A 20640-nucleotide genomic window follows, 5' to 3' on the forward strand; every position below is an offset into this window, starting at 1 on the left:
CAACCCACTGCTCCCTTCCTTTAGGATGTGTGATCTTGGGTTCCAAGGTCTTTTAGTTGTAAACGCAAGGCCAGATTCAGATCTCTCTCACACCAGTGTAAATCAGAGGCAAATCCACTGAAGGCAATGCAATAAAACCAGCGTAAATTAAGATCAAGATCAATAGAGCTGGTCAAAAATTTTCAGTCAATTGTAAGCGGGGGCGTTGCCGGGGCTCGACCCTCCCGGATGAGGAGGGGAGCCACACCGGCCTCGACCTGTCGTCTGAGGGTCTAGGTCCTTGGAACTGTAGCCCACCGTCCGGGTGGCTCGGTCCCTGGGGATAGAACCGAGTGGCGGCACAGTCAAAGGGGGCCCTGCCCTTGGTTCAGGCAGGGCACCAATACACAGTTATCTCAGCTCCGGCCCTCTTGGTTCAGGGACGGGCTGGCAAGGCTGCGGGTCGCTCGGGCCCTTTGGGACAGGACCGAGCAGTGGCATAGTCAAAGGGGGCCCAGCCCTCGGTTCGGGCAGGGCACCAATACACAGTTATTTCAGCTCCAGCCCTCTTGGCTCAGGGACGGGCTGGCAAGGGTGCAGGTCGCTTGGGCCCTTTGGGACAGGACTGAGCAGTGGCACAGTCAAAGGGGGCCCAGCCCTAGGTTCGGGCAGGGCACCAATACACAGTTATTTCAGCTCCAGCCCTCTTGGTTCAGGGATGGGCTGGCAAGGGTGCGGGTCGCTCGGGGCCTTTGGGACAGGACTGAGCAGTGGCACAGTCAAAGGGAACCCAGCCCTTGGTTCGGGTGGGGCACCAATACACAGTTATTTTGGCCCCGGCCCTCTTGGTTCAGGGACGGGCTGGCAAGGGTGCGGGTCGCTTGGGCCCTTTGGGACAGGACTGAGCAGTGGCACAGTCAAAGGGGGCCCAGCCCTAGGTTCGGGCAGGGCACCAATACACAGTTATTTCAGCTCCGTTTAGCTGGCCTCTTCAGGCCGAGGGGGGAGGAGGATTCTGTGCACGGGTGGCAGGGGGAACGCAGGCCCATGCACTCCACTGCATTCCAGCCCGGGGCCCTAGAAGCGGTGATCACCGCTGCAGGTGGTCAGTGGGGATCCTGACCGCAACACACTGCCACGGGTATCGGGAAATCTGCAGCCTGACTCAGGTCGGCTGCCCCCGGGCTACTTCCAGTATCGCCCTCCAAGCCTACCTGGTTCTTGGGACCCGCTTCGAGGAGGTCCCACCACGGAGGCTCTTCATGGCCAGGGCTGGGTGGCAAGTCCGGCAGCTCCTCCGGGAAGCCTGGCCAGGCCTGTTCCAGGGTGTCCTCGGGGCCGCAGCAGGGGCGGGACGGTTCTGGCAGCTCCTTGTTGTAGCGGGCGCAGGGAAGCTCTGGCAGTTCCTTGTTATAGCGAGTGCCAGGAAGCTCTGGCAGCTCCTCGGTATAGCGAGCGTCAGGAGGCCCCGGCCAGTCTGGACACCAGCCTGCGGCCTCAGCAGCCTCCCAGTCAGGAGCTCCTGCGGACAGGTCTGCTCCTGCCGGTGGCTGGGCCCCGGGTGAGGGCTGAGGGCCGGCTTTTATCCTTCTGGGTCGCTGCTTGACCCTTTGAGGGGTGGGACTTCCGCTTAGTGGCCCCGCCCCTCTGGGTGAGTGACGGGGCTCGACCCTCCCGGATGAGGAGGGGAGCCACATCGCCTTGTTACACAATGTTTTTCTGATGGAAAGTGGCTTTTTTCAATGAAATTTGAATTTTTTCCAACCTGTTTTAAACATCCCCACAGTGAGCAGCACTGTGAAAATATAAATATTCCCATGCTATTATTCATATAATAATCCACATTCATCTAATTCTGTAGGTCATGGAGGGTCTGCAACTGAGAAATTCTAATGACGTCATCAGGAGTTCTCACATAGAGTCAGATTCAGCCTCACTTCAGGGAGTAGTATCTTATCCACAAGCAGTCCCCACAAACAAAGAATAGGGTCAAATTCTGCCCTGTTACGCTGATGCAAATCCAGAATATCTCCGTTGACATATGTGGCATTGCTATGGATTTGCACCATCGTTGAAACTGCAGTTGAATATATTAAAGCAAAAGGTTTTTAAATGCCTGGGGTGAAGATTCTGTAGTTGGGGAGCGTATTTTAGGTTTTCTTCCCTGTGTTTTTGGGAAGGGACTGTGCCCTGAGGCTTGGCTGTGGAAACCTTTCTTGCTCTCACTTTGACATCATTTGGCTCTCAACCCACAAGAATGAAATGTGCTCTAGTATTTTTTAGCAAACCATGTGGGAATGCAGTACAGCCTCACAGTAATAGTGCACTCTGCTGGAAGAGGGGACTTTCTTTTAGCCGAGGTTTATTTGGGATCCCAGTTGCATTAGAAGGATTGTGCCATTGGTTTGAAATGTTGTGAGCTGGCTCTTGTGGCTTTGCTACACACTGACACACCTCTCCACCTTTCTAGTGACTTTTTCTTGGCTTGTTGATATAACAGATCACGGGAAATGGTGCAGAAGTGGGACCAAAAGGGAGCAAAGGACTTCCAGGATTTCCAGGACCCAAAGGCGAGCGTGGATATCCTGGCTTGACAGGGTCTCCCGGCTTGCCAGGGCCTCCAGGTAAGAGTTGAGGTGAATTGCTTGTGTATTTTGCTATCTGGAGAGTTAGTTAGCTTCATGATCTTAGATCATTGCCTAGTCGGGTGGTGGCAGGGTAGCAATGATCACCATCACAGTTGATAACCTGGTTGACAGATGGACTGAATGACCAGTGAAGGCAAAACTATTGAAAGCTACCTTTGAGCCCTGGAGATGGTCCTCCAGCTGAGGGTTGAGGCATGAGGACTCTTGAACAATCATGGTCCATGCATTCTCTCTTCTGTGCTGAATAGAGGATGCTAGTCTTCAGGGCTATCAATGAATCACCAGTTAAGAGTGCTGGAGTAGTAACTTAAGGGTAGTTTAGCCCTTCATTTCTTGTATGTAATGTATATTATCAGAGTTCCATTTGTATGGAGAAGAGTTTATGTCAACACTGTTGAGGCTGACTGTTAAATATAGGTTTAAATACAGACTGGCCCAGTGCTTAAAGGTGGAGTTGATGATGGACCATGTCTAGAAAGGGGTCAAAGGAGCTTGCTAGCCATGTCTATCAGAAAGCTGTACAGTGAAGGAGAACATTAGGTAACTCTAAAATTATGACAAAGAAATACACATTTTTCCCCCCTGTTTTTCCATTCACTAGTCCGTTACGATTTCTTCCTTACCTAAATTGTTTACTCATGTTAAGTCTCAGGGTCAAGTTTTCAACTAAAAATCTCTGCAAATGTAGTATTTGCCTTCCCCAAATTCCACACTTGTGCGCACACGTGTACATGAGGATGTGCAGTTACCTGGTTTGCATAGACAAATGGGTATGCCTGTAATTTGGCTGTCTTTATGGAGGCCTGTTGAAAACACTTATCCCATAATATAACTCCTATGCCATGGTCACATACATGAAGATTTAGAGAGAGGATGTTGCCTATGGTAATAGCAGCAACCTAGCCAGCTTTCATTGTCACCTTTACAAAAATCCATGATTTAAACCAGAGATGCTGAAGAATTAACTTTTTTTCCATTGTAGGGATTGCAGGTATAGGCCCACCTGGTCCACCTGGTTTGCCTGGGGAGCGAGGACAGAAGGGTATTCAAGGGCTACCCGGAGTTTCCATACCTGGACAGCCTGGACTTGATGGACAGCCAGGGCCACCTGGACCGCCAGGTGCTCCTGGACCTCCCGGAACAACTATCCCTCCTAGTAAGTGATATCTTCATTGACCTGCAGCCTTGAAACACTTGACAGATAGATAGTTACTCAACAACAAGGAAAAGAGACTAAATATCTATGATGTTGGCTTATTTTGTACCCCTGCTTCAGAGACACTGTTCAGCTCCAGCTGAAGTAATGGAGAGACAAAGGTGATTTCATGTCACCTTTATGCTTCCTTCCCAGCTCCTCATGCAAGTTAGAACACCAACAGGACTGCCCTAACTTTATGCTGTCTGGAAGGGTCCCCTTGCTAGCTAGGAATTGCCATCTTGTGTTTCGGTGTGGCCTCACCATGCCTTTTCCTGGCTCCCACCAGGCCTGACGTACCCCTGTGTGTAAAACAGGCTATACAAGCTTTATTACAGCCCAGGATTTCCCTGTATTGAGCAGCTTTAAGGTCAGTTTGCACCACTCCAGTGGCACAGTGTTAATGGAGCAGGGCCAATGATCTGGCCCCAGTGATGAAGAATATTGCTGCTTCCAACTCATGCTAGCAAATTCTAAATAACAAAGTACTTAAGGGTGTGTTAGGATTTGCATTTAAATAAGGATTAAGTCCCTCTCTGTCATTCTTTAGAGATTGAGTTTAGTCTCCACATCTGGCCTAATAACTCGTTAGAGGACAGTTAAAATTTCTGTTTTATTTCGGTAAAACAGTTCATAACTTGAAAAGGAAACATTTTTAAAAGTGCTCTCTATATTAAATTTTGCTCCATCTTCTTCATGTTTCTTTGGGTCCTCTAACTAAGCAGCCAAAATCCCCCGTGAACTCCAACTCCCCTCCCCTCCACACACATGCCCCACATAACATCTTGGGCATAGGCTACTTTTGAGGTATTTTAATTAAATACATTGTTATTCTCCATATTTAGAATAACTCCATGGGATGGTTCAGGTCCATATGCTGCTTCGTATTCTATCTTTGCCAGCCTGCCTCCCAGGTCTAAGGAGGGAGATAAGCTGTGCAACAGAGAGTGTGGAGGCGGGCTCTGGTGGTCTGTGCTCAATGAGGGATGTGAAGGGCCAAGCTCTTAGGGGGATTGTGGGGTTGACTGGGACTTTGGGAAGGCGTTGGGAGGGAGAGGCTAGCATGGATGTGCCAGGGGGAGTCAGGAAGGAGCCTCATGTCTCTACACTGAGGCTTTTGCTTATCGTGAGAGTTCCTCCCCATGGGTTCTGCTGCATATATGGGCACATTTATGAACAGAGTTATGGCTTCATATCGGTTGCTCAGGATGGGGGTGAGGAATGGAAGGGGATATTGATTGGGGTGTAGATGTAACTGTTTATTTTCTTGTGTTTTACGGCTTGCATTATTGTGCTGTGCAGTGTAGAAGCCCCAGCCCCATGTTACCAGTGTCTGGTGTGGAGTAATAAAATGAGCTTCCCCAATCTCTGTTTAGTGTTTCCTGTCTCCGTTCTACTGATAGTACAGCTAACTCTCTCTCTCTTAACTCTTTCACCTTTAGGTGACAGAGTATGTCAGCGAGGGCCCCCGGGTTTTCCAGGACCTCCAGGAGACAAAGGTTTTATGGGGGAGCGAGGCCAGAAAGGTGCAGTGTCATAACTATGCTTTGTCTCTTTCTTGCTGTTTAAAGCATCTCCCATGTCAAAGAGGATAAATTCATGAATATGTAGGAAATGCTCAGATAATACAGCGGTAAGCGTCATAGAAAAGCCTGACGTACATCAATGACACTGTTAAACCTCTAAAAAACCTTGTGGGCTTTTTTTAAGAGAGTATGATCAGAATGTTTTCATGTCAGCTGTACTTTACTAAACATTTCCTGTAGTGGTTGTTTTTTTCTTCGTGGAATCTTCATGATTATAACTCTTGACACTGGCATTTAATGTCTTTTGAAATCCCAGCTCCAAGTATCAAAAGATTTGCCCCCTAAAGGAGCTAATACTTGGAAAAAGTTCTACATTTGGACTTTTGAACACTGAAAGGGTTTTTTTTGTTTTTGTTTTTTTGCTTTGTGTTGTTTTGCATTTTTGCTAAACAAATTCCATCAGATACATCTACTCTGTACCATGCGCTGTACCTGGAGTCCTTTTCCGGGTGATAGTAGATCTAAATGCCACTTTAGTTCCTAAAAATCAGGGAGTCTAAAGGTGATGTCTATGAGAAGCCTTCTGCTAATCTATTAAGATATCATATAATTATATAAAATTATAATTATCATATTCAATGATATAATATATGGTGAATATAATGACAGTACTGTTATGTTGGATGCTGTGTTTTCCAGAACTAAATGCTCATATCTGCTTTTATAATGTGACTCTTTCTAGGTGATAAGGGAGAGACGTGCTTTAATTGCATAGGAACTGGCATTTCTGGGCCTCCTGGGGACAGGGGACCACCCGGACCTCCAGGTAGCCCAGGTAAAACAAAAAAAAAAAGCTGGCTGCTTTTTGTTCTTTATTTTATGGCCCACAGGTTGTGTGCAAACTCAGACACAAAGCCGAACTCCAATGTGTATGTACGCATTCTGTGTCCAAGTGATGGGATGCAGAGGCACACGTGAGTTCACTATACACGAGTTGTGTATATGTGAAAGTCCACCCATTTTTGAAAATCTGACCCTTAAGAATCAGATTTTTAAAACGGTACAGATGTTCCTGCTTGATATTTTCCACTAATCAGTGAGGCACACAAGCAATGTGTTTACTTAAGAGTGTTATCTGCTACCCGGTTACCTGGAAGGGAAATGAATTTCAACTCCTTCCTATTTCAAAAGAGACAAAGAACCAGTTCAGAGACTACTGGAGGGGTGATCTCTTTCAATATCATTGACATAAACTTCTAGTTACAAATTTGTTTTACTCATCTAAGATCAAGCTGTCCAAAACAGTGGGTTGAATTTGGTCTTGGTTTACGTTGGCATTTGCAATTTCAATGACATCAGTGGAATTGCAATTACATATGATAGGGATTAACTTGGCCCAGCGGGTTTTAATAGGATGGGAAATCTATACAACAGTTTTTGAGTAAGTAATATTTATGACTTTATCTACTAGACTAGACTGATGTATTGTAGAGCTATCCTCAATATTAGAGTAGTTGGTGGTGGGATAAGGATCTTGTCATCATTTCACAAAATTGTGGTGACTTCAAAATAATTTAAGGTCTAGGATAACATTTTCAAAAGTGCTCGGGTGACTTTGGCACTTAAGAGTCTGGTTCCCCTTGACTTTCACTGAGATGCGGGCATTTAAGTGCTAAGTATTTTGAAAATTGGATTGAGGAGCCTGAGTCACATTCGAGCCTTTGAAAATTTTACCGCTGTCTAAATCTTGCCTGCTCTAAGAGATTTCTCCCACTGCCTCAGCCTTGGCAAGTATGTATGTCAAACTAAGTGCCAGATATTCCCAATGCCTAAATCTTGCATTCTTTTATTTAATCAGGATCTCTTGGTTTCCCGGGACCGAAAGGTGAAAAAGGGCTAACTGGCTTAACCGGGCTGGTAGGGCCACCAGTAAGTGTTGTTAGTATGTTTCTTGGAGGGAATTGAATATAATTTATCTTAAGCATAATATCAGTTTACTGATAACTACATGTCCTTTCATTTACACAGGGAAAAATTCCTATTCAACAGTCCTTTTTCCATCTCTAATTACCATGAACCTATTGTCATAAAATTGCAGCATTCAGCAAGGCAATAGAGGAAAAACCTAAAATGCTTACTCTTCTTTCCTTAGGGATTTCCAGGACCTCCAGGTCCCCCTGGGCTTCCTGGTTCTAAAGGAGACCCCGGGGACAGCCTAGCTTTCCCAGGACTGAAAGGTGATAAAGGGGACACTGGTTTCCCAGGACCTCCTGGTCTTCCTGGCATAGATGGCTCTCCTGGACGAGAAGGACTGCCAGGTCTTCCTGGACCCAAGGGGGACCCTGTAAGCTGGGTTTTATACATGGATAAACAAGGTCTTAGGAATGTTGTGAGTCCATTCAGAAAAGTACAGAGAAGGGGATGTGAAAATCCACTTTCCCCTAAGCATAAGTGTGGCTTAATGAAATAATCTGTCTAGTATAAAAGCTGCCCATCTTCAGCCCTGACAGTTATTCTGTTTTTGCCCTTTCCCCTGCAAGCTCTGCTTTGTGCTGCTTGAGGGTGGCAGAATGGGTCGCCATTGATTATCTGTCAGTCCCTCTCTCTAAATGAGTAGCAGGACTGCTCTTGAACAATATGCAGTGCCAGTGCTCACTGTCCTCCCCACATGGCACTTCATTAACCTACAGCTGGGGTAGCAAGATACAAGGACAAAGAGTCGAACCTGGTCTCCAGCATGATGATAACATGCTAGACAGCTACCAGCCTGGGGTTGGGAGGAATAATAAACATCACAGAAATTCTAAACAAAAATAATTGTTTCACTAGCTTTAAAACTAAACTCTTAAATCTGTTCTAAAACAAATGATTGCTCTTCTCCCCCACCATCCTGTTCAGGGTGGTGTTGCTTTCAAAGGAAGAATGGGACCACCAGGTGATCCAGGAGTGCAAGGTCTTCCTGGAGACAGAGGACCTATGGGGCCTCCTGGTTTTGGCCCACAAGGTCCTCCAGGTGAAAAAGGCATTCAGGGTGTATCTGGTCGTCCAGGTCCCCCAGGAGTTCCAGGTGGGTGTATTTTCATATGTTGTTGAGCAATAACAGAAAGTTGTACCCATTTGGCACAGCACAGCTTCCAGATCATTGGGCAGGGACAAGCATGAAGGCTTTTAAAATTGTACCTGAAAGCAGTAATTAATCCTGGCATTTGTGAGCTTCCCTGCCAGTAGCCACATGGTTGTCACAAATTGCCCTCTCCTCAACAGTACTGATGTCCAAAGACTATAAACCAGCTTGCTGTAAAACTGGAAATACCTCTGCAGTCTAAATGCACCCTGCTAAACCCCATGCTGTGGTAAATGATGTAACTTTTTATTAAGATAATGATCACCAGCAGGGTGCTTAGAAATGTCAGACGTCATGACTTCTTTGAAGAACAATTTATAATGCACATATGGCAAGAAATGCTTCTGAGCCTGTAAAATGGGGCACAGTGAGGCTCAATAAGGTGAGGTCTGAAAGAGAAATTTCTTCAAGAGAACGTGAGTGTTTAACTTTTGGTATAAGGCAGAGGTAGGCAGCTTTCGGCACACGAGCTGATTTTCAGTGGCACTCACACTGCCCGGGTCCTGACCCGGGTCCAGGGGGGCTCTGCATTTTAATTTAATTTTAAATTAAGCTTCTTAAACATTTTAAAAACCTTATTTACTTTACATACAACAATAGGTTAGTTATATATTATAGACTTACAGAAAGTGGCCTTCTAAAAACGTTAAAATGTATTACTGGCACGCGAAACCTTAAATTAGAGTGAATAAATGAAGACTCGGCACAGCAGTTCTGAAAGGTTGCCGACCCCTGGTATAAAATCAGAAAAACCACACTTGTATTTAGATTGGACCTGATTTACTGATTTCAGTGCTATTGCAACAGTGTAAAACTGGAGTAACACCGTGTTGAATCTACCCCATCTATATGTAGATGGCTGAGGATATCTCTCCTTATGCATAGAATCTGTATGCTGTAGAATGATGCATCTGTATCCTATCCACTCTTAGGTCCGAAAGGTGAACCTGGCAAAACTATTACAGAACCAGGAGTTCCAGGCTCCCCTGGACCTCCAGGAAGAAATGGTGAAGTAGGACTTCCAGGTAAGAGCATAACTAGGCTTCCAGGTAACCCTCTGAGTTTTCACTCTGACTAGCTTTTGCTAATTAAAAATGAATTTCCTCTGCAGGTGATCCTGGTCTGCCAGGTCAGCCGGGCTTGCCAGGCATCTCAGGCCCTAAGGGTGATCCAGGTATACCTGGCATTGGACTTCCAGGCCCACCAGGCCTAAAAGGTATACTTGCTACTACATCTTTGGAGGAGTGAATTATACTGGCTTTGGGCAGTGTCATTTTTCAGGTTTAACCTTTTTTTCTTAGCTTGCGCGAGTAGTTGCATTCTTAAATCTCCAAAGTCTTTAAAAATGCCTACCTAAGTTGCATGCCACTGTTAAAAGCACTGGAAAACCTCAGTTTCATGTGTGTTCTCCTGCACTTTTGTGGAAGCTTAGGCTTTTCAACCATCCTTGGGGTTAAAACCAAATGGAAGAGATTTTAGACATTGCAGAAGAAGACACTTCAAGCAGTGTATAACATAAATAACAATCTCCACAATCAGTCGCCAGATTCCATATTTCTGATGTAAATAATTTGCAGCCACAATGAGAATACTTAAAATGAGGAACATCCTTCATAAGAAGGGGTGATTTGAGAGGTGTCCTAGGACTGTGATGTAATGGTCCAGATCAATTTACAGTGCATTATGCACATAGCTGTCTAAACTGAACTAGGGTGATTTGGTGCAATAGTGCATTTTGAGCCAACCAGACCTAAGGGGCCTCTTTTAAAAGAACACTTACACAGTGGTTGCCAAATCTCCCTGAAATGTACTGACACTTGTTTGTTGTCTTACCTCAGTTGTTATCCTAACCTCCACATTGGATTGTAGGTTTCCCAGGAATGGCTGGCCCCCCAGGAGCACCAGGAGCCCCTGGACGACCAGGGCTCGAAGGGCCACCAGGACAATCTGGTTTCCCAGGACAAAAGGTCTGAAAATATCAATCTCTCTGCTAATGGGCTGTGGTTTAAGACTGAAGTTTGTCTCTTCAACTGTGCCATTGTAGAGTCTCTTCTTTGGTTGGGAGGGGTCTGCATCTGTAAGCAGCCCTCACCTCTCTCAAGTCAAAGGACCTATCAAGTCATTTATCTTTTATTACTCAGTAGCTGCTGTCCCCAGTGCTGTGTGTCCAGCTGCATTGCCTTACAGAGTCTGCTCTAACACCGACAGTGCAGAGTCTCCTGATGTGTAGGACCAGAGTTGAACGTCATAGGGCAAACTCGGATAGGATGCTCTGTGTAGCTGTCCACCTTAAACTGGTGATTGGGTGGGGATGGAATGGTCAACTTTACTGAAAACGTGTCCCTCCTTCTTACCCACCAGCATTTGTCCCACCCCTGGAATGGATGCAGCTGAAAAGTAGGGAGATACTTTCATTTAATCCCTTAAGGCTCTTTCAAATTTGAGTGAAGACACTAGCTAATCAACAAAAATGGTCCTTCATGAGCACAGCAAATGGCGTTCTGCTACCAGTTACTCTAGCAGCTAGGGGCCGACAAAGTTGAATAGATTTGTTTCATGAGACTGCAGTCAGGGTGGCTACACTCCCAACCAAGGGCTTGTACAGGAAGGTCCCCCTGACCCTAAGAAAAGAACTTCGGGTACGATTCAGGCCATGTGTCCTGAGGAGTGCCGCGTTTCACCCTTTCCCTTCCTGGACGCTTTATAGCTGCAGTACTAGAGCCATTCCTTTAGCCTCTAGGTGTGATGTGAGCTGGCCCTCCACACTGTCCATGTCAGGTGGCCCTTCCCTCCTTATTGTGCACTCCCTCCCAGAGGCTGGTCGTGTTTGTATGGTGTTGGAGGATTGGAGTGTAACCCTCCAGGAGTATGTTCTGTTTCTAGATAGGTGACATGGATTTTGCTGTAATATCAGAAAACCCCCTTTTCTCTCAGGTGACTAATGTTGCCTAATCTTTCCCAGAATGATTTGCCTGAGCTGTGTGGCTGTAAATATTTTGGAAGTCTTTTTTTTTTAACCTCATGGCTTTTGGGGGGCTGGAGGGGAGGGGGGAATGTTTTTCCCTTTTGTTACTTTAATCGTTATCAGAAAGAGCTAACCTGCGAAACCCATTTTTTTCCCTACATCATAGGGGGACCCTGGATTTGGTGTCCCGGGACTACCTGGGCCACCAGGGCCACCAGGTTTTAAAGGAGCTCAGGGACTGAAAGGCGATCCTGGCTTCCCAGGAAACCCCGGTTTGCCAGGGAGGCCAGGTTCAGATGGAATTCCTGGGCCAAAAGGTACAGAGAACCCTTCATTATCTTCTGTTGAACGCTATATGACTCTTAATCACTGAAAATCAGCCTGTTATTGTGTGACAGTTACTTAGGGCCAGATTCTTAAAAGTAATTAGGTGCCTAATTTCCACTGTAATTATTTCAATGGGAGTTAGGCACCTAAATACCTTTAAAAATCTGGACCTGAGACTGCTTACATTGGGACTGGTTTTTCCAAAGTGCAAAGCCTCTTGGTATGCATATGGACTGTGTTTGTCTAAATGCACATGGCAAACTGAGGTTTATGTCCCCAGGCCACAGGCAGACCGAAGTGCATGCACATTTTTGTATGTTTGAAAATCTGGCCTCTAGCTGATAGAGACAAATCACAACTGGTGAGGGTGCCATACTTTAAATGAAGCCACTTTGTTACATTCTTGTTTACCTTCCGCAGTAGGCATTTAAAGTCAAATGGGAAACTACACAAAAATGAGGAAGCTAGTTAAATGGAAATTAAAAGGAACAGTCACAGGTTGAAATGCCTGAAAACGGTGTGGAGCTATTTCAAAATGCCATAATAAAGGGTCAAACTAAATGTATATCCAAAGTTTAAAAAAAAAAAACATTGGAAAGACCCAAAAATGCCACATAGCTAAACAGCAGAGTAAAAGAGATGATTAGTGGCAAAAATGCATCCTTTAAAAATTGGAAATCAAATCCTAGTGAGGAAAATAGAAAGGACCATAAACTCTGGCAAGTCAGCTGTAAAAGTATAAGTAGGCAGGTTAAGAAAGAATTTGAAGAGCAACTTGCTAAGGACACAAAAACTAACAGGGCAAAAAAAATTTAAGTAATCAGAAGCAGAAAGCCAGACAAACGATCAGTGGGGCCACTGAACTATCGAGGTGCTAAAGGAGCACTCAGAGATGACAAGGAGAAACAAAACGAATTCTTTGCATTGGTCTTCACTGTAGAGGATATGGGGGAGATCTCCACACCCAAGCTATTCTTTTTAGGAGACAAATCTGAGGAATTCTCCCAGATTGAGGTGTCTGTAAAGGAGTTTTGAAACAAACTGATATAATAAACAGTAATAAGTCACCTGGACCTGAGGTATTCTTCCAAGAGTTCTGAAGGAAATTGCAGAACTACTAACTGTGATGTTTAACCTATCGCTTAAATCAGCTTGCATGCCAGATGACTGGAGGGTAGCTAATGCAATGCTTATTGTTTAAAAAGGCTCCAGAGGCGATCCCAGCATTAAAAGGCCGGCAAGCCTAATTTCAGTATCAGGCAATTTGGCTGAAACTATAGTATAGAACAGAATAATCAGAGAGATAGATAAACATTTTCTGCTGGGGAAGAGTCGACATGGTTTTTGTAAAGGGAAAATCACATCTCACCAATCTATTTGAATTCTTTGAGTACATCAACAAGCATGTAGACGAGGGTGATCTAGTTGGTGTAGTGTGCTTGACCTTTCTGAAAGCCTTTGACAAAGTCCCTTACCAAAGACTTAAGAGAAGTAAGCAGTCATAGGATAAAAGCCAGGGCCATCTCATGGATCAGTAACTGGTTAAAAGACAGGAAGCAAAGGATAGGAATAAATGGTCAGTTTTCACAATGGAGAGAGTTAAATAGTGGGGTCTTAAGGATCTGTGCTGTTCAGCATATTTACAAATGATCTGGATAAAGGGGTACACAGGAGGTGGCAAAATTTACACACAATAAAATTACTCAAGATAAGTCCAGTGCTCACTGTGAAGAGTTGCAAAGAGATCTCACAGAAGTAGGTGTCTGGGCAAGAAAATGACGGATGAAATTTATTGTTGATTCGGCAAAGTAATGCATATTGGAAAAATAATCCCAATTATACATATAAAATGATGGGGACTAAATTAGCTGTTAGCACTCAAGAAAGAGATTGTAGAGTCATCATAGAATCAGAGTACTGGAAGGAACCTCAAGAGGTCATGTAGTCCAGTCCCCTGCACTCATGGCAGGACTAACTATTATCTATTCTACACCATCCGTGACAGGTGTTTGTCTAACTGGCTCTTAAAATCTCCAGTGATGGAGATTCCACAACCTCCTTTGGCAATTTGTTCCAGTGCTTAACCACCCTGACAGTTAGAAAGTTTTTCCTAATGTCCAACCTAAACAACCTTTGCTGCAATTTAAGCCCACTGCTTCTTGTCCTATCCTCAGAGGTTAAGGAGAATAATTTTTCTCCCTCTTCCTTGTAACGACGTTTTATGTACTTGAAAACTATTATCATGTTCCCCTTAGTCTTCTCTTCTCCAGATTATACAAACCCAGTTTTTTCAATCTTCCCTCATAGGTCATGCTTTCTAGACATTTAATCATTTTTATTGCTCTTCTCTGGACTTTCTCCAATTTGTCCACATCCTTCCTGAAATGTGGCGTCCAGAATTGGACACACTACTGCAGTTGAGCGTAATCAGCATGGAGTAGAGGGGAAGAATTACTTCTTGTGTCTTGCTTACAATACTCCTGCTAATAGACCTCCAGAATAATGCTTTTTTTTTTTTTTTGCAATAATGTTACACTGTTTAGTTAGCTTGTGATCCACTATGATCCCCAGATCTTTTTCCACAGTACTCCTTCCTAAGCAGTCATTTCCCATTTTGTATGTGTGCAACTGATTGTTCCCTCCTAACTGGAGTACTTTCCATTTGTCCTTGTTGAATTTCATTCTGTTTACTTCAGACCGTTTGTCCAGATCATTTTGAAATTTAACCCTATCCTACAAAGCATCCACTCAATGTGCAGTGGCAGTTTAAAAAAAGCTAACAATGTTAGGAACCATTGGATAATAAAACAGAAAATATCATGATGTCACTATATAAATCCATGGTACGCCCACACCTTGAATGCCTTGTGCATCAAAAAAAGATATATTAGAATTGGAAAAGGCACCGAGAATGGCAATGAAAATGGTTAGGGGGTATGGAACAGTTTCTGTGCAAGGAGAGATTTAAAAGACTGGCACTGTTGAGCTTAGAAAAGAGATAACAAAGAGCAGATATGAGAGATGTCTATAAAATCATGAAAGCTATGTAGAAAGTGAATGAGGAAGTGTTATTTACCGCTTCTCATAGCACAAGAATAGGGGTCACCCAACAAAATCAATAGGCAACAGGTTTAAAACAAACGTAAGGAAGTATTTCATACAGTGCACAGTTAATCCTTGGAATTTGTTGCCGTGGACTGTTGTGAAGGCCAAAAGTATAACTGGGTTCAAAAAAGAATTCGATAAGTTCATGGGGCTATTAGCCAAGATGATCAAGAATGCAACCCTGTGCTTTGGGTGTCCCTAAACCTCCAACTGACAGAAGCTGGAACTGGATGACAGGGGGATGGATCACTCAAAATTTCCCTGTTCTATTCATTTCCTCTGAAGCATCTGTCACTGGCTAGATGGACCATTGATATGACCCAGGGCAGCCATTCTTATGTGTTATATTTACCAATTTGTTTTACTTTATTCTCACGTAAGCTACTTTAATTATTTATGAACTTCTGGCATTAGCAATTGTCTGCACTGTATTGCAATATATCTCTGGTTTGGTATATAGTAAAGGTATTTATGAACAGTTGTATAGACTAGTGTGCTATGGCACAGTAACAAGTCTTTGGACCATCTTTCAAAAGTGGCTTCTGAAATTACTTGCACAGTGGTATTTGCACACCTAACTTCCACTTGCATGTGTGCAGGGACCAAATGCCAGTGAACAATGTGTAGACACTTCATACATGACTTCTGAAAATGAATGTGAAAACCCTGATATTCCTCACTGTTGAACTAAATTAGAATTTCCTTTAAGGTGACCCTGGACCAAGCGGACCACCTGGGTTAGCGGGACCCCCAGGGTTCCCGGGAATTGGTGGTCAAGGTCCACCGGGACAACCTGGCCCTCCAGGACCTGTGGGCCCACCAGGTAAGAGTTGAGTGATTATAACTTTGGAGTTATTGCTGACATATTGTATGTCAGGGAGGCAGGCACACCAGCTCAGGGTGTGTACAAAAGTGCCAGTAAACAACAAATAGGAAGGGAGGGCCGGAGACTTCATGACGCTCAGTTTGGACAGGACCCTTTCCACAACATGGGCCAAGTTCTGCCTTTATATTCTGTCCCATACAAACCCACAGAAGGCAAGGGGGGGTTGCACCGTGATTGACAACTGGGAAAAATTTGGCCCATCCTGTTAATGCAGCACAAGAAGCTCCTCTCCTTGGCAGAGGAGAGTGGCATGTTAATCTAGCATTTCTGGGTTACTGAGAGGGTAGACAATATGCCTTCATTGCTATGCTATCTTTAAAAAGACAAATTATGTGATGCCCAATTCTGGAGATACAGTGTGCAGTCAACTGGTAGTGAAGTCAATGGATGCTGTTGAGGGTGCTCTGCACCTCACAGGATCAGGCCCATAATGTTAAAGGAAATCGTTCTCTGAGAGCCAACATAATATTGAAAATATGGTACTTTTATGGACCTTAAGGTTACATTATTCTGCTAACCAAAATAATGTATTTGTTACTCAAGTGTGCACATACTGTGTACTGGAAATTATTTATTTCATGACCCTTAAGTGAAATAAATTGACCTATGTGATTAAGTATCAAGACAATCCTTAACGATTGAAGCAGTTTAACCAACTCGACACTTCATATTCAGTTGGCAAGACCCATTTTTAAATAACTTCAATTTTATTGTGAGCCAACATTTATAAATTGACATTTTGTGCCTTGACCAGAAGCAAAAAAAAAAAAAAAAGATCCTAAGTAACAATACTGTTCCTCACACTACTTCCATTTAAGTCCATAGGTAGACATTCAGGGCGTGATCCAGTGCCAACTGAAGTCAGTGGGAAGTCTTTCCATTCGCTTCAATAGACATTGAAGTATGGCCTAAATCAGCTGAAAAATGGCTTTGATCCTAGGTATTTCAGAGTGGTTGGTCCATTTCTGCATCAGATAGAAAAAGAACACTGCAAGCACTAGTAGTCTATTGTATAAACAAGAAACCAGCAGAAGAAAGGGTCACATACATTCACTTTATAAATTCACAACTGGAAAAAAACTTCATTAATTTTAATTCAGGAAATTATAGTTTGTGACTTCCAGGACAGTCATTTCCATCATGCTCTTCATTAAGCAAAGTTGGAAAGTTCTGGGCCTCCTTGTTGGGTCCAGGTTAAATTACAAAACTAGGAGTCTGCCCATAGTATTAATGGGGAGCATGTCTCTAGCAAAGGGCGTTTTGGTAATCTTGTATTTAAAATTACTTAAGTTTTATAAAAGGATTTCCTAGTTCCAACGCTATATATGGGAGGGAGAGGGAAGAAGGGGATTAAATTTCTGTTCACAAAGTATTTTATTTTTGAGAGAGGTTTTTCTACATTACTTTCACTGAATGGGATTTCCACTTCGCTAACCCTGTGACTGCAAATGCACAGCAGTAACCACAGTGAAAATGTGCTGTATGAACTAGAGAACAACTTTATGTTAATACTGAAATGTACCTAGTCTTTGCTGTACACGTCTAGATACTGCTACTGCATGACCACTATCCCATACTTCAGATTTGTTTTAGTGATAGCCACCCTAAGTGAAGAGCCAAAATTTGGGCTGGCATTATAGATAGTGCATGGCAGAAAGCCCATGGCCAGCAGAGGAGCAAGGGACAGAGGCACCTAAGCATATACCTAGCTTTAAGTGTTTCAGTAGTCCTACTGACTTTTAAAGGAACTGCTCATATGCTTAAAGTGTGGCATATGCGTAAGCACCTTGCTCATGCAGGGAAGCTGATCTGCAGGTCCTGTGCCTACAACCTGGTTTCAGTGCCCGGTGTTGGGGATGGAAGTGGTCTGAATGACCTGTGTATCAGCTCCCTGTCCCATCAGTGACCTCTGTGCATGCCCCCATGTCCCAGACTATGCCTGGTTGTAGTAGGGGGTTTGTTAGACACACACAGCAGTACTGCTTTTTAAGTGTATGAACTATGTGTCTTTGGATGTCCATTATACCTGTTTCCAGGTGCTAGGCAGAGTTTGACTCCATGTGGTTGCTGATTAGCTCTTAGACCACAAAGCATTTCTTTTCCCAAGTAAAACAAATATACCTGTCTCAATGGATCAGTATGGCTAATTTTTCATTGTAATCTGTGTTAAAGATCACTGTGGCTACTAACAGCATGACAACATTGAAATTTAGTGCATGAAACGTAGTGCATGACTGAGGCTTTAAGTAAACCACCTACTTTAATCCTATAGGTCAGGGGTTGGCAACTTACAGCACGTGTGCCAAAGGCGGCACACAAGCTGATTTTTACTGGCACACTGCTGCCAGCCGGAGTCCCGGGCACCAACCCCCTGCTCAGCCCCCTGCCCGCCTGGGTGAACGGAATCCTAGGCCGGCAGTGGGCTGAGTGGGGCCGACGGCCAGGACCCTGGCTGGCAGGAGCCACTGGCTGGAACTCCAGACCAGCAGCTGACTGAACCGCTCAGCCCGCTGCTGGTCTGGGGTTCTATTCGCCTGCTCCACTCAGCCAGCTACCGATGTAGGGTTCTGGCCACCAGCTCTTTGCCAGCCAGGTTCCTGGTCCCGCTCAGCCCACTGCCGGCCTGAATGGACAGAACTCCGGGCCGGCAGCAGGCTGAATGGCTCAGCGTGCTTCCGGTCTGCGGTCCCTGCCACAGGCCCCATTCAACCCGCTGCCAGTCTGGGGTTCTGTCAGGGGCCTCTGCAAATGTTACATTTATTTTGGCACGCGAAACCTTAAATTACTGGAGACTTGGCACGGTACTTCTCAGTGGTTGCCGACCCTTGCTATAGGTGCTGCTACTTGTCTGGTGCAGTGTGCATGTTGCCTCCCCCATCACTCATTCCTGTTTCCCACTGAATCAGAATAGACTCTACTCCTTTCTATTATAGTAGATTTAACTTTCTTGGGATTCTATTTTTCAGGGCAATTGGAACAATCTTAAGTATTTCTTTGTTCAGGTTTTCTTTTTTATGCACCACCATTTATTCAAACAGTTTGCAGTGTCTGTATATTTTGTTTTTACAAAACGAGCTACTCGAGTGTTTATTCCATAGCATATTCTACTACAATTCTGATCCAGTCAAACACATTTGACAAGCAGAGGGGGAAAAATGGGAATGTTATCACAGATTCAACGACATGTTGATTTTACTCCATGTTCACCTTTCGAGAAATATTGAAAGTATTTGTCCTCTTACCAGGTTATGTACTACTTTCATAGTTTTTATTTGCTGATGGAGTCCCCATAGACATTGGAGCATGAGCCATACCTTTTGGGACTTTGTTTTTCCCCTATCAGGGGAACAATTCCACTCACCAAAGGAACCAAAGAGTAATTGAGCCATGCATGCAGATAGGCACATTTTTCTTTGTGAGTTGAAGATGCCTAATTTACCGCTAGTCTGTAGAGCAGGGGTCTCAAACTCAGTTTACCTTAAGGCCAGTGCCAGTCCTCAAATCCTCCCAGCGGGCCAATAATGTAACTCGTGCTGCCCAGAACCCGCCCCCTCATATTCCACACCCCACCTGCCTATAGGGAGCTTGGGTGGGGGAGGGAGTCGGGTGCAGGCTCTGGGCTGGGGCAGAGGGTGAGGGTGCAGGAGGAGTGGGTGGGGTTGCAGGCTCTGGGACGGAGGAGGGGGAAGAGTGCAGGCTCCGGGAGGGTGTTTGGGGGGAGGGGTGCAGGAGGAGGGAGTGGGGTTGCAGGCCCTGGGACAGGGTGCATAGGAGGGGGTGCAGACTCTGGGAGAGAGTTTGTGAGCAGGAGGGATGTGTGGGAAGGGGGTGTAAGCTCAGGGAGGGAGTTTGGGGGTGAGGGTGTGGGGAGGGGGTGCCGGCTCTGAGAGGGAGTTTGGGGGTGGGAGAAGGTATGTGGGGAGGGGGCAGTGGTGGGGGGTACAGGCTCTGGGAGGGGGTTGGGTGTCGCTTACCTGGGGCTTCAAGGAGGGGTAGGCCGGGGGAACCTCCGTGCGCAGCTGCCCCCAGGCACCGCCCCCGCAGCTTCCAATTGGCTGCAGGGGCATTCGGGGCGGGGGCAGTGCACGGAGGCACAGTCCTGCCGCAGGGAGGGGCCGGCAGACACATGGAGTGAACGCGCAAGAAGCTGCTCAGCTCCGCTGCACTGCTGGTGGTGTGCGGGGGCTTGGGCCATTTTAAATTGTCCAGGGGGCAGTGCCTGGGGCTCACAGGAGGAGCCAAGGGAGAGACCTCCAAATTGCTGGAGCCCCACCAGCCACATTGGGGAGGTTCTTGGGCCGCAGATGGCCCGTGGGCTAGGACTTTGAGGCCCCTGCTGTAGAGTGAGAGTCTCTAAATCACTCTTGAATCTTTGTTCCTACAGTGGCAGCGCAAAGCACTGTCTGCTGCAGCATTGGGCTGTCTTACACTACTTATTCTTTATTGTTCCTGATACTGAATGTGTCAAAATAATCTCCATAAGAGAGGTTACAGAAGGGGCTCCTAACTAGTGCATTGTATTGTCTTCAAACAAACTTGAGACAATGGGAAAAATATTATTTTATATACTGTAATATACATCAGAAAAATAATTCATGTAGCACCACATCTTACTAAGCTCTCCAGGAGCTTTATAAAGAGCCATCAATATAGTTACAGTCTGCAACAGCAATAGGCAGCCAAGCATTCCCAATAAGGGATTCAGTTTTTCTTTATAAAGTGGAAGCATCTTTGACAAATCCCTTTTGGAGGGATCTCCAGACAGATAGTGCTGAACAGCAAAATATCAGCCACCCAGTAGGGCATGCACAAGTGTCAGTGAGATGAACAGACCAGCATTGAATGGCTGTGTTGGTGCAGGCAGTGTAAAAAGATGGCTTGAGAG

At 45.2% G+C, this 20640-nt stretch overlaps 1 protein-coding gene across 1 annotated transcript in view; it reads left to right on the top strand.

Moving 5' to 3' along the window:
• Nucleotides 1-20640, top strand: part of COL4A5 (collagen type IV alpha 5 chain) — a 154760-nt gene that overhangs the window by 96550 nt on the left and 37570 nt on the right. Inside the window, exons 19-30 of the mRNA XM_050965172.1 lie at nt 2480-2603; nt 3610-3783; nt 5265-5348; nt 6091-6183; nt 7207-7277; nt 7501-7692; nt 8247-8415; nt 9405-9497; nt 9584-9688; nt 10342-10439; nt 11604-11754; nt 15579-15692. Coding sequence (XP_050821129.1) covers nt 2480-2603; nt 3610-3783; nt 5265-5348; nt 6091-6183; nt 7207-7277; nt 7501-7692; nt 8247-8415; nt 9405-9497; nt 9584-9688; nt 10342-10439; nt 11604-11754; nt 15579-15692 — 1468 coding nt within the window. The remainder of the gene's footprint in view (nt 1-2479; nt 2604-3609; nt 3784-5264; nt 5349-6090; nt 6184-7206; nt 7278-7500; nt 7693-8246; nt 8416-9404; nt 9498-9583; nt 9689-10341; nt 10440-11603; nt 11755-15578; nt 15693-20640) is intronic.

Source organism: Gopherus flavomarginatus, chromosome 8 (genome assembly GCF_025201925.1).
Source record: "Gopherus flavomarginatus isolate rGopFla2 chromosome 8, rGopFla2.mat.asm, whole genome shotgun sequence".
Taxonomy (NCBI): Eukaryota; Metazoa; Chordata; order Testudines; family Testudinidae; genus Gopherus; species Gopherus flavomarginatus.